The following is an 11,827-nucleotide window of genomic DNA, read 5'->3' on the forward strand; positions in this document are numbered from 1 at the left end:
TACTCTAGTAACCCCCCACCACCACCACCTTTACTTACAAAAACAAAAACAATAAACAAAACAAAACCATCCTTTAATTAAATGTTTTGGTATTCTGATACTCTGAACTCTGACATAGTCTGAATAATTTCTGCTTTAAAGGTCACAAAGACACATTATCATCATTATTATTATTATTATTATTATTATTATTATTATTATTATTATTATTATTATTTCTCACAAAAATACTTTCAATATAAAATTGAAATGTATGGAAAGATTGTCCAAGAGCGCAGATGGTAGTAAAATTTCCAAATATATTTTACAAAAACCCTAATAAAAAAAATATGTTTATTATGTTCTTGTTTTACAAAGGAGTATTCTTAATTTAAAAAAGGGGGAAAAACTTGACTGATCAGTCTCTCTGCGATCGACTGGATTGGACACCTGCCATTGACCAGTTTCTGTTATCAATTATCAGGCCTGGGTTAAACGAGGAAGCAGACGCTCTCGCAGCTGAACGGAGCTAGCAAAGCAAAGATAGCAGGTCCAAAAAAAGCAAAACAGCGGGTTTACTCTCTCTGCCGACACGCTGACAGTTTCAGAAATCGCCTCGTTGTTCCAGGTTTGTGCTCATGCAGGAGGACAGCCGGAGCCATGTTGACTGAGCTGCTTGAATTTGGAGGCTCTTTCTTCCTCCGGGCTGAAGATGATGGTATCGGTGGGACGCGCTAGTTTCGCCTGAGCTCCTTTCAGCACCGCCGCCGCCTCATAAGTTGGTTGTTGTTGGAAACCCAGCTCGAGGTAAATGATCTCCTTCGTATTTAGTAGCTAGTGTTAGCAAGGCTGACATGCTGGTGTCGTGCTGCTATTGTACAGCACAGCGCTCTCCCACCGGCACAGGACTGGAGTTAACTTTCCGGTTTGACCGCATCTCGCAGGCCACAGCAGTTAGCCCGGATTTTGCTCCTTTTGTGGCTCCTTATGGTCATGACAAAGAAATAGATTTTAATAGATTAATCAGAAATAAGTAGTCCTCATGAAAGCTACCAACATATCGTAACACTTGGAAGGAATCCACCTGAACGCTAGGCTAGGTTTATTCATTCATGAACTCGTACAAAGGAGATGAGACTGTAAGCGTGGGTTATGGACTAACTAAAGCGCACAAAGACAGGTTAGTAGAGAAATCCGCTCTTTCTAATAAAGCTTGGATGATGGGTTTCTCTCACAGGACCTCAGGCATAGACCCCGGAAAAGCCTACAAAAGCATCTCTAAAAACTTGGTTGGTCATAATGAGTCAGACTGTCTACAAATTGAACAAATCAAGCATTGGTGTTAATCACACTAAAGCAGTTAATTTTCTCAAGGGGGTCACAGAAGAAACAGGGACTGCTGTGGAGGATTATACTAATAAGCTTATTGAGAGATAAAATTAATATTGAGCAAAACTCAGTTCAGCTTGATGAACTCAACAAAGAACCTAAAAGCTAAAGAGTAAAAATCTCTCCAAGTCTCAGAACTTTTGTTCATTCAAAACACTAAATAAGAGTAGTTAATAGAAGGAGCATTTAGTGTGTCTCAGGTTTGCAATGACTTCTGAGAGTATGTTTTGTGGACAGATGACAAAGAAGTCCATTTTTCTATTTAAAACGCACAACTCTGTATTTGTGAATTTTATGACGGTACTGTCTACCAGCTCCAAAACTGAAAGACAGTGGTGGAAGGATTGTGGTTTGGGGCTGCTTTGCTCTCTCAGAAGTAGAGTGTCACAACTACACAGTGACCAAAGTGCACAAGTAAATCAACAACATGATAGTTTAAAAAGAAGAAAATTCATGTTTTTGGAATAGTCATGTCAGAGTCCTAACCTTAACACAACTGGTTAAGGTTGATGTATGATGGAAAGTGTTGAAAAGTTTCTGTATAAAAAGCTAAAAAGATCTGATGTACGTGTCTGCTAAAAGAGATTGTAAGATTTAGGAAACTCAAGGCCTGTTACATTTGTCAGCTTGGACTTTTTGTAAGATGTTTTTGTGTGTTATCAGTTTATGTTCGTCTTTATTTGTAAGAAGAAGACATTTCAGTAATTCAAAACTGTTTACAAACTTTCTCTTGCTGAAGCTCTAGATAGTTGGTAATATTATCACAGCAGATTCATTTTTGCTTTCGAAGTTACTCAACTCCTGAATCCTGCTTGTGGTCTGTCCCTCATTCTGTCCAGGGATGGCTTTGCACAGTACCGGATCATTCCAAGACCCCTCACAGGGCACAGGGGATCGGGGGGAGCTGGTGCACACATTGTCTAAAGAGACCCCCGGGTCTCCAGATGCCTCTGAGTTGGGAAGCCCTCGCAGTACACCAAACTTTGACCTCCTCAACATGGTTTTGTCCTATAAGAGGATGGCTCTATATCTAGAACCGGTTACAGATGCAGTGGAGCTCATTCGCTTCCTGCTTGGGTGTGTATTTGTGCTTTCTGTACCCTGTATGAACTTCATATGACATAACTGCTTTTTCATAGTAATCACAGAGCTACATATTTATATTGCTGTATTCATTATGATCTTTTTTTTTTAATCTCTCAGGTGGAAGATGCCACTGTGTTCTCTGCTTGTTTGTATTTTCCTCAATGTCTTCTTCTGCACAGTTAATGAAGGTAGGAGGAACCATTACACAGCCTTATTCAGCCTTATTGTTGCCTTTTGAATAATTTACCATGTTGTTTTTTCTGTCTCCCTCTTCTCTTATCAGTCGGTTGGTTCACTGTGAGTTTAGCAGCAGTATCTTTGCCGGCTGCCTTGGGTTACCTGCAGGACAGGTGTAGGGGCAGAGCCTCAGAAGATGAGCTTCAGAAGCGTCGGTTTCACGCCGTGTATCGCAGAGACTTACAGATAGTTCATCTCACCAAACAGGAGGCCATGTTGGAAGTCAAAGACCTGTAAGGCAAATTATGCATTTAATGACTTAAACTATTAGGATGTAGCTTCCAGATCTAAAAAATGAAGTCAGTGTGGAGCTGCTTTAAACCTGCATTCTTTTAAAAGGCCAGCAGAAACAACCTGTGGTTGTCAAAAACAAAGTCCAGAGCCCTCAGCTCACTTGATCCATGCCCATAGTATACTTGTTACTAGTATGTTTAGAGTCTTAGACACTTCTTTCAGGCTTTACTGAATCCAACATTGTATTCATTTTGTAAATTATGGACCCCTTAATGTGCAAAAAGAAGTTAAGCAGAGTATGCTTTCAATGTTTGATGCACCCTATACTTATAAACTGGTTTCAAAAAGCTAAGGTCCTGATTGGACAGGTTTAGAGACCTGTAGGTGACCCCCTGGCAACCACTGGTCGCTAGGGAAAAATGTGTATTCCCTTGCTGATTTGTGAGCAATTGCTTGAGGTTGCCCGCAGTCACTAGGTGAAATTGGTTGCAAAGAGGTTTACAGGGATGCATCAAAAACCTCTTTTCAATTGCTTTGGTTATTAGCAGGTTGCCATGGTTGCCTGTAGTTCACATGGAAGATGTCAGCAAACACTTGCTGGCTGCTCCTCGTGTTTGGAAGAAAACACTTTGAGGAAATGCTTGTTTGTGCTGTAGAGTTGTTAACTTTTTTGTTAACTTTAGATTTATAAAATGTAATGCAACCAACAATTATTAGTTGGAGTGAAACTGTCATTATTTCTAAATTATTATAAACTTGAATATGTCTCTCATCACATCATATGTGTCACAGTTTCCACAAATTGATTTTAAATTGGCATATTTATTGTTTCATACAATTTTAAAATATCCAATTTAAAGATTAAGTTTCAGGCAAACACTGATAAAGAAGCTGGAGGAAGTCAGTTACTTCCTCTTTTTTTCTAAGCAGTTTACAAACTGTAGCTATCGGTGCATTTCTGAGTATTTATTCATGGTATGTATTTGCAAATCAGTTGAAATATATTTGATCACCCTTTATTTGTGGGTCTCATTTGCCTTCACCAGGTTGAAGCAGCTGGATGACATGCTGTCCTCTGCCTGTCAGTCAGCAGAAGCTGCTTATAAAGTCTTGTACTGGGATAATCACACCAAGTCATCAAGGTCTGCATCTGTGGTCTCTCGCTTTTATATACACACACACACACACACACACACACACACACACACACACACACACACACACACACACACACACACACACACACACACACACTCTTATTGCTTATAGCTGAATCATTATTGCTCAACAGCCGTCGCTCATGATAACATCAGTTCAGGTCATGCATGTGAATGAAATGTATATGTTTTAACAAGCTCTACTGTACTGATCTCTTCTGTTGTTCCCAATAGTAACAAGATATTCAGATGTGTGTCAGTAGTCACGGTTTAAAATGTCAAATGTGAACTTAACAAAGAATTCTGTTGTTAATCAGTCGCTCACATAGTTTTAATGTGACGTCTCAAAATGTTCCATCTCCAGGTTCTATGGAGGGATATTAATCGTGGTGTGTCTACTCTATGTTGCTCCGGTGGCCTGGGTGCTAGCTGGATTCAACAGTGTCATCTTTCTGTGGAACAGAGACTTCTGCAGAGGTTAGTTCATTTTGAAAAAGGCTGAAAAATAAAGCTAACACTGAAGCGTTAACAACTGGAGATCTTCAAATGGCCACTAGAGCCTGGCTCTAAAAGCAGTAATACAATACAGTAGTAGTACATGGTCACTCCATACATTACATTCTCATTTAATTATGGTTAAAAAGTAAGATGGTGACTGAATTTGAGACTTTAAAACGGTAGTCCACAATCCAGTGAACGAGCTTTAGGTGGCTACATCCATCTTTGTAAATGCAGTCGATGGTTAATAATCTGTTAATCTGTTCCAGTTTTATTGGATCTGAAGAAACTGTTCCACATGGGCAAGACACAGACCTCAGAAGGGGCGTGTGAAGAACAAGAACAAGGCAATTTATTGGAGAGGACCCCCACACCGACTAGTCTAGAGGTGAGAGACAGAAGCACGGAGGACAAAAGTTTATATGGTCTGATACGACTTATACTGAAGGATTATTTGCTGTGATTTATATTAAAACCAAATACAGCTGAAAGCTTCTTACACTGAGAGCATGGGATAAACAGTCCATCTATCATTTTCCTTTGATCCTCTTGGTGTCTTTCTGTGTTAGGATTTTTACTCCAGCAAAGTCACAGACTGGGAATCGGATTAATCTGTGGAATTCCAGAGTGAAAACTTCCCCTGTAACATTCACGTGTGATCCTGATTTCAGATCTCTTGATCATACCGCAGTTTAGCAGCTGTCCTGGGTGCTCACTCTGGGATCAGCTGTGTTTCAGGAGTTGAGTAAACAAGTGCTCAGATGTTGTTTTGTTTTGTCACAACAGGATCTGTCCCCTGGCAGTGTAGAAGAAGCTGAGGAAGCTGAGCCTGATGATGAATTTAAAGATGCCATTGAGGTAAACAGAACACTTACATTTTAGGATGTGCTTTTAAATTACATTTGTATGTTACTCCTCAAACACACACCCTTAAATCTGTAATCCCGTGCTGTGCAGTTGTGATTCTCAGATGTCTGTGCTATTATAACTTCCTTCCTATAATGTCTAATGTGATTGTCCAATTTCATAAATCTTTCTAGTTTAATTAATCATAAAATATATTTCTGTAGTATTTTAATTTGTTTTATTGCCAAAAAAGTGGTTACTACCATTTATTGTCTGGCCAAGTTGGAAGCAGTGAATTTACCTGATTTGGCACAGATTTACACTCATAGGTGGAGCAAAAAGACCAAGTGTGTTCCACTTGGTTCAGCCTGACAGCAACAGAAATGGTGTAAAGAATGGGAGAAGTTTTGTCTTTCACTCCTTTCTTCTTTTGCTGAGATAAGTAATTTCTACTGAAATCTTCAGTAAGCTGGAGTCATTCATTATCTTAACTTTTCATGTAATATATAGACGTTGGGGGAAACAAATTTGGATGGTGAATTCTATAAATTTTTTTCTTGCATAATAATAAAAAAATTTAAGAAGTTCACCTTTTGAGCTTGCCAGTAACTGTTAGGGAGGAGGAAGCCTTTGTTGCTGACATACCTCCTGTGTTTTTTTTCCCTCTGCTATCCTCCTAACTCAGGAAAATTCAGTTTCAACACAGGTAAGTGTTCTCTCCTTCGTTGAGAGGAGGCTAGTTCATCATGACTTTCTTTAGTTCTTGCTTTGCTTTTTGAAGCACACTTTTAGGTGTGGTCATGGATAGTCACACTGAATATCAGTACTTTTAGGTAACGTTTTTCTCATCTCTTGTTTTGTTGCCTGACAAGGAGACCCCATTGGTTTTGGTGGTAAGTGATTTCACTGTGCATCCCTCCTGCCCATCCATCCATCCATCCATCCATCCATCCATCCATCCATCCATCCATCCATCCATCCATCCATCCATCCATTCACCTTGGCAGGAGTTGTGTGGCAGCAATAATGCTATAAATAACATGCCCATAATTGTTGCCTTTAATGGTTCCATTGCACAGGATATTTTTATCATTATTATTCAGCATGATCAGCATCATGCTTTAGGCAACAAACAAATCTTTACTATATTAAATCCCCAGACTGAACTAATTCTATCAACAGAATGTGAGTAAATGTCTGTGACTTTCTGTCCAAAATATTTTAAGAGAAATCAGCTGAACACTAGTGCCAGGGTGTTCTTTTGTGTAACAGCAGTCTGCACGACAAGACTCAGTCAAGACTGAGTAGCGATGAACCTTTATTTTAAAAACGCATATTGTTATTTGTAACAGGGGAAATGGGGTTAGAGCTAAAAAGAAATGTCTTTTAAAATGTTTAAAGAACACAAGCATAGATCCAAAAACATTTCAGGACTGGTAAAATGCTGCCCCCTTGTGGTGAGGGATTTAAATACCAAAAGTGCCTTTAAAATCTATTAGCTCTTGTGGCATTTCAAACTATTTGAACTCCTTTAAAAAATATATATATAAATGTTGTCAAATTTGGTGGCCAATATTAGTCAACAAGGTCCATTACACCTGATTTATCTGTACATGAATTTTTTCATCAAATAAATGGACACACTTATTTGCTAAAATCTTAAACTGTTCCATTAACTGCAGGGAAGAAAGAAGTTATCCTCCTCTCTCCAAGTCTTTATTTTTTTGTTGAAGTTGGATATGTGTTATTCTTAATAAAGAATAGTTTTATATTCTTTAACAAGAAAAGCTTTTAACACATGACAGCTAATGTCTTCATTCTGTTTGTCCTCTTGCACTCTGTTCATTTGGTTCTGTGTCATTGCTGTCACTCAGTGTAGTAGATGACATTTGTAGTGGAGTAGGTTGTGCCAACCTTACTTGGTAGCCCTTGGTTCACAGACAATTGGTACCTTTATCACATCCTAGTTATATTGAATATTAAGAGTTAAGAGAGATTAACAACATTTAATTTCTTTAATATTTCTGCTTTTGCTCTTACGGAGGTTGCGGTCCTCATGTTTGGCAGATAAATTAAGTACAGCAAGTGCGTGAATGCATGTTCTTTGAAAGCGTGTATTCTCCACCTTCATAATCATCCTAGTAGTTGTAGTTGTTGTGATCATCATGCTTAGCTTATTCATCAAACAGCTATTAGTCAGACTACCTGATTTATTTTTTAATTCTAGTTTCTCCTCTGTTAATGTTTAATCTGTTTCCTGGCTTCTTTACACTTCAAAAGCTTATACGTTATATTAAAAAAAAATTGTTTTTTTCTATGTATCTCACTCCTCTTCGTCTCCCTAAGGAGGATGATGATGGACCTCTTGGAGCTCCTGAGTATGACACTATCTCTGAAAATGGTCTTCTAAGCCGAAATGAACCAATACGCAGCAAAGTGTCTAAACTGACAGAGAAACTGCGTAAACGCTATCCCACAACTGTCACAGGTCAGCGAATCCTCCACTGATTTCAACCCTCTTATTTATAGCTCGGTGATGACACGGTAGATTTTCTAAGACTAACAGCTCTATTCTTGGCTGTTTCTTTCTGTCTCCAAAGGCAACTGTTCGAGCTGCAATGCCGTCTTCTCAGTTCTGAAGAAAAGGGTGAGACTGAAACCTTGTGGCAAGAATTTGGGATATATTTAGGCATCACGTCGTCATCATGGTTAATTTTATCCTGTTTTTCAATTGGGATGAGGTCTAACCCACTATCTGTTTTTATTGCAGAGAAACTGCAGTAACTGTGGCAACAGCTTCTGCTCTCGATGCTGTTCCTTTAAGGTGCTGAAATCTGTTATGGGGGCAACAGGTGAGAAGCGATATCGTTAAAATATTTGCATCATATCACACAATTCTGTTTCTGTTCATTTTATTCATCTGTTCTTTGAGTTATAGCTGCTCTCTTTTATTATTTCATCCTCAGCTCCAGAAGCACAGAGAGAGACCGTGTTTGTTTGTGCTGCCTGTAATTCCACTCTCATCAAACCACAGTGAGATGGCATGTTGGTTATGTCTCCCAACGGTCAGCAGGTGTTCTCTCACTGCTTGGCCCTGAGCCCTATATTGGACCCTGACGTACATGCCTTTGTGTTCATGTTAAGGCTCTTCTGTCAAGAAACATCCCATGTGGAACTCCTACACCCCTTTGCCTTTATCAGTTCCTCGTTAGCTTCTCTTGTTGCTTATGGGATTTCTACTATTCCTGTTGTTGGATTTTTCTTTTTTTGTGCTATCAGTGAAGGACTGGATCTTATTACTCAATGAGACTCAGCACAGTACACAGTGGCTCTAAAATCAAAGGACCTATTTACAGTCTTTCCTAGAAGGACCAATATATGCACAGTGATAACCACGACTCAGCTAGTAGTGATTGGTGGTTGAAATAAGCGAACAGGGTTACAATGGTTTTGCTTTACAATCTTTGCCTCACAATAACGGTGATGGCTCGTGAATTTTGATATCTTAAGGACTGTTTGGCAGATTAATGACAATGTAATGCTGAAGGACCTTTCTCTAACAACATAAGGCATCAAATCTGCCATTCAGACTGATGAATATGATGTGAGACAATGCTTAAATTGTACTTAAGCTTGTTCAAAAGTACAAGATAATGCTACTACACCTTGCCATCCATCTGTCACCAGTATGATGTGATGACTTGTGGGTTTGTCTGAGATTCTGAAGGAAAGTTTGAGTCCTGAGTCACACAGGGCCACAGTCCAGTCAGCCACCTCTGGCTGCAAGAGAATGCACATTCCCCGACTGTTTGTGAACAGTTGCTGGAGGTTGTTAGCTCTTGTTAGTTAAAGTTGCAAAGAGAGCAATGCAAAAATAAGTTGTTGTGATCGCTTCTGTTGCTGGCAGATTGCTGCGGGCACTAGTAGTTTGTGAGGAAGATGCCAACTTGTTTGGAGACATTTATCATTTTAGTCTCTGAGCTGTAGTAAAAGTTGAAAAAGAACAGTGCAAGCTGGAAAAAGAGAACATTTGCCTTCATAGTACAAGTTGTGCCTTACTGGAACAAACACATTTTAAAAGGGTCACCTTTCACTTTGAGGCCGAATGTTCTCCATCTCTGGTTTCTGTCACACCTTTTACAGCTTTGCTACTGTTGGCGAGTAGTTTGCGATTGTTTTCACTCCAGCCTCCTATCAACCAAAATCATCTCACAGAGCTTTTCTGGACCTGACTGGTCATTATATCTGAGTAAATGGGTCTTTAGCAGTCAATATCAGAGTGTCTGCCAGCAGGCTCTTACCAACTGATTCGCAAATGCACAACGTGCACGACAGATAGTTCCCAACAGGTCTCTAGGCCTGTGTGACTGAAGTTGACCAGACTGTTATTTGCTCACATAAGATCATTTTGAGCAAATGCTGTCCCGGTAATCCTGGTCTGGAAAACTCACTGTGATTAGATTTGTCTTTTTCAGTTGATTTTCCTACCAGAGGAAGCAGATGCTGAAAAGCATAAAAAACTGAAAATGCAAAGCAAAGTCTCACACAGTGTGGTTTTGTTGAAGGCAGGGTCTGAGCCGTTTTCGAAGTTGAGCAGACCAGTTCACTCTTGTAATAATCTAATTGCTGCTGCATTTCAGTTGTCATGGTTTCCTACGTGGGCGTGTCAAACAAGCTTTATTGTATTACAGCAGCACGTCCAAAGGTCCTTTGAGTCCATGTTTTTCGTCTGACTGGATCGAGTCGACCCAACTGGATAAAAATAATTTGAGTGGACCGAAGAACCCACTAAAACTGTTACCAGAACTTCACACTCTTGCAAGCAGGACTTGACTTGAAGAACTCATGTGAGGCACTGAAACCCAATATGTGGATCCTGGTGGCAACATTGTTTTAATCATGTTTCAGACACAGATGATTGTAACTGTTTGCTTTGCTTTTACTGTAATCATATATAAGCTTACTGTAAATAGTTCTAATTGTTCTATATATAATATATTTAATTTAAAACTCCTGAAACTGCGAGTTATTATTTGATCGAATGATTAATTATGTATATACTGCCCAGGATTTTAAAGATTAAATTATGCCGTTATTAAAATAAACAATGTAAAGATTTACAGCTGTGGTTGGTTTACATACACTCATTGTGAGCTTGCATGTCATAGTAACTTTTGACTTTTCATAATTTCTTTGAACTGTTCCCTTTTCGTATACATGTTTAATTTTATTTTGAATTTTCTCTAATCCACACAGGGTCAAAATTTTATGAAAGGGCTCAAATATATGCATACGCTCCGTTAAATGTTTCAATAAATGGTGCTGAAGGTTCTACAGTGTTGTGGCGAGGCCAAGGTCTATTAATTTCTCAAGAGTGATTGTGATTGACTAGAACTGCTAGCTTCTCTTTGCCGCCATGGTGGAGTGACCAATACTGCAATTGGAAAGTGCAAGACACTCAGTGAAGCCTTAAGAAGAATTGTAGATTTACACAAACTGGAAAGGTCTCTTGGAGCCGTTTCTGAACAGCTGTATTCAAAGATCATCAGTTCAAATAAACTTAACAATTGGATGTATCACTACTTTTCCAAGATCTACAAGAAGACCAAAATAGTCACCCTCAGGTGAGAGAAAATTGGTTAGAATTGCTGTTAACTGGAAACTGCTGGAATACTAGAGCCACTGTCCACAGTGAAGCGACTTTTACGATGGACTGAGAATGTACCAAAAGCCCTGCTCTAAAATTCTAACTTTTAAGCCACCATGCCACCTCTCAAGCGTGCTTGTGGTAGCATCATTGTCTATTTTGCTGCCAGTGGAATTGATGCATTGCACAAGATTGATGGAGTAATGAAGGAGGAGGACTACCTCCAAATTCTTCAACTTGATTTCACATCAACAGCTAGAGGGTTGAAACTTGTACACAGTCAAATGTTCCAACAGGACAATGATCCCAATCGAAGCCCCGACCTCAACCCTACTGAAAATTTGTAGACTATGCTTAAAAGCCGAGTTGGTGCAAGAAAATCAACCAATTTAAATAATCTCTACCAATTCTGCCAAGAACCAGGATTATGCCAGAAGAATACTGATGACTATTAAAAGCACCTTCTCGAGGTGCAACTTGCTAAGAGACATTTAACCAAATAAAAGTGTGGGTCTATGTGTATATTTTTGCCTACATGTATCACTTTGACCCTGTGCAGATGAGAGAAAATCAAAAATAAATTAGGACTTGTTTTTCAAAGTTGTTAAAGATGTATGCCATATGATCATTCCACTCTGGAAAAAGAATAGTTCAATCATTGAAATCATTAAAAGCTGAAAATGAGCATGGCAGTCACGGCCATGATGAGTGTATCTAACCACAACTGCAATTAAAGTGACAGGTGGTAAATATG

The 11,827-nt window shown here is 39.1% G+C and overlaps 1 protein-coding gene across 3 annotated transcripts; it reads left to right on the forward strand.

The window, feature by feature from the left end:
- The first annotated feature begins 449 nt into the window (after positions 1–449).
- Positions 450–10,757, forward strand: zfyve27 (zinc finger, FYVE domain containing 27). 3 transcript variants are annotated; one of them, XM_031733746.2, is made up of 14 exons: positions 450–786; positions 2,208–2,445; positions 2,572–2,642; positions 2,738–2,924; positions 3,972–4,067; positions 4,447–4,559; positions 4,850–4,968; positions 5,367–5,438; positions 6,112–6,132; positions 6,299–6,319; positions 7,773–7,914; positions 8,027–8,073; positions 8,197–8,278; positions 8,393–10,757. In XM_031733746.2, exons 2-14 carry the CDS (start codon positions 2,210–2,212, stop codon positions 8,461–8,463), a joined length of 1,278 nt encoding a protein of 425 aa, XP_031589606.1. In that variant the 5' UTR covers positions 450–786; positions 2,208–2,209; the 3' UTR covers positions 8,464–10,757. The 3 variants fall into 3 exon arrangements, with proteins under 3 accessions (XP_031589606.1, XP_031589607.1, XP_031589608.1); XM_031733747.2 differs by lacking the exon at positions 6,299–6,319; XM_031733748.2 differs by lacking the exons at positions 6,112–6,132; positions 6,299–6,319.
- The last annotated feature ends 1,070 nt before the right edge of the window (positions 10,758–11,827 follow it).

The sequence above is a fragment of the Oreochromis aureus genome, linkage group 6, assembly GCF_013358895.1.
Source record: "Oreochromis aureus strain Israel breed Guangdong linkage group 6, ZZ_aureus, whole genome shotgun sequence".
Taxonomy (NCBI): Eukaryota; Metazoa; Chordata; class Actinopteri; order Cichliformes; family Cichlidae; genus Oreochromis; species Oreochromis aureus.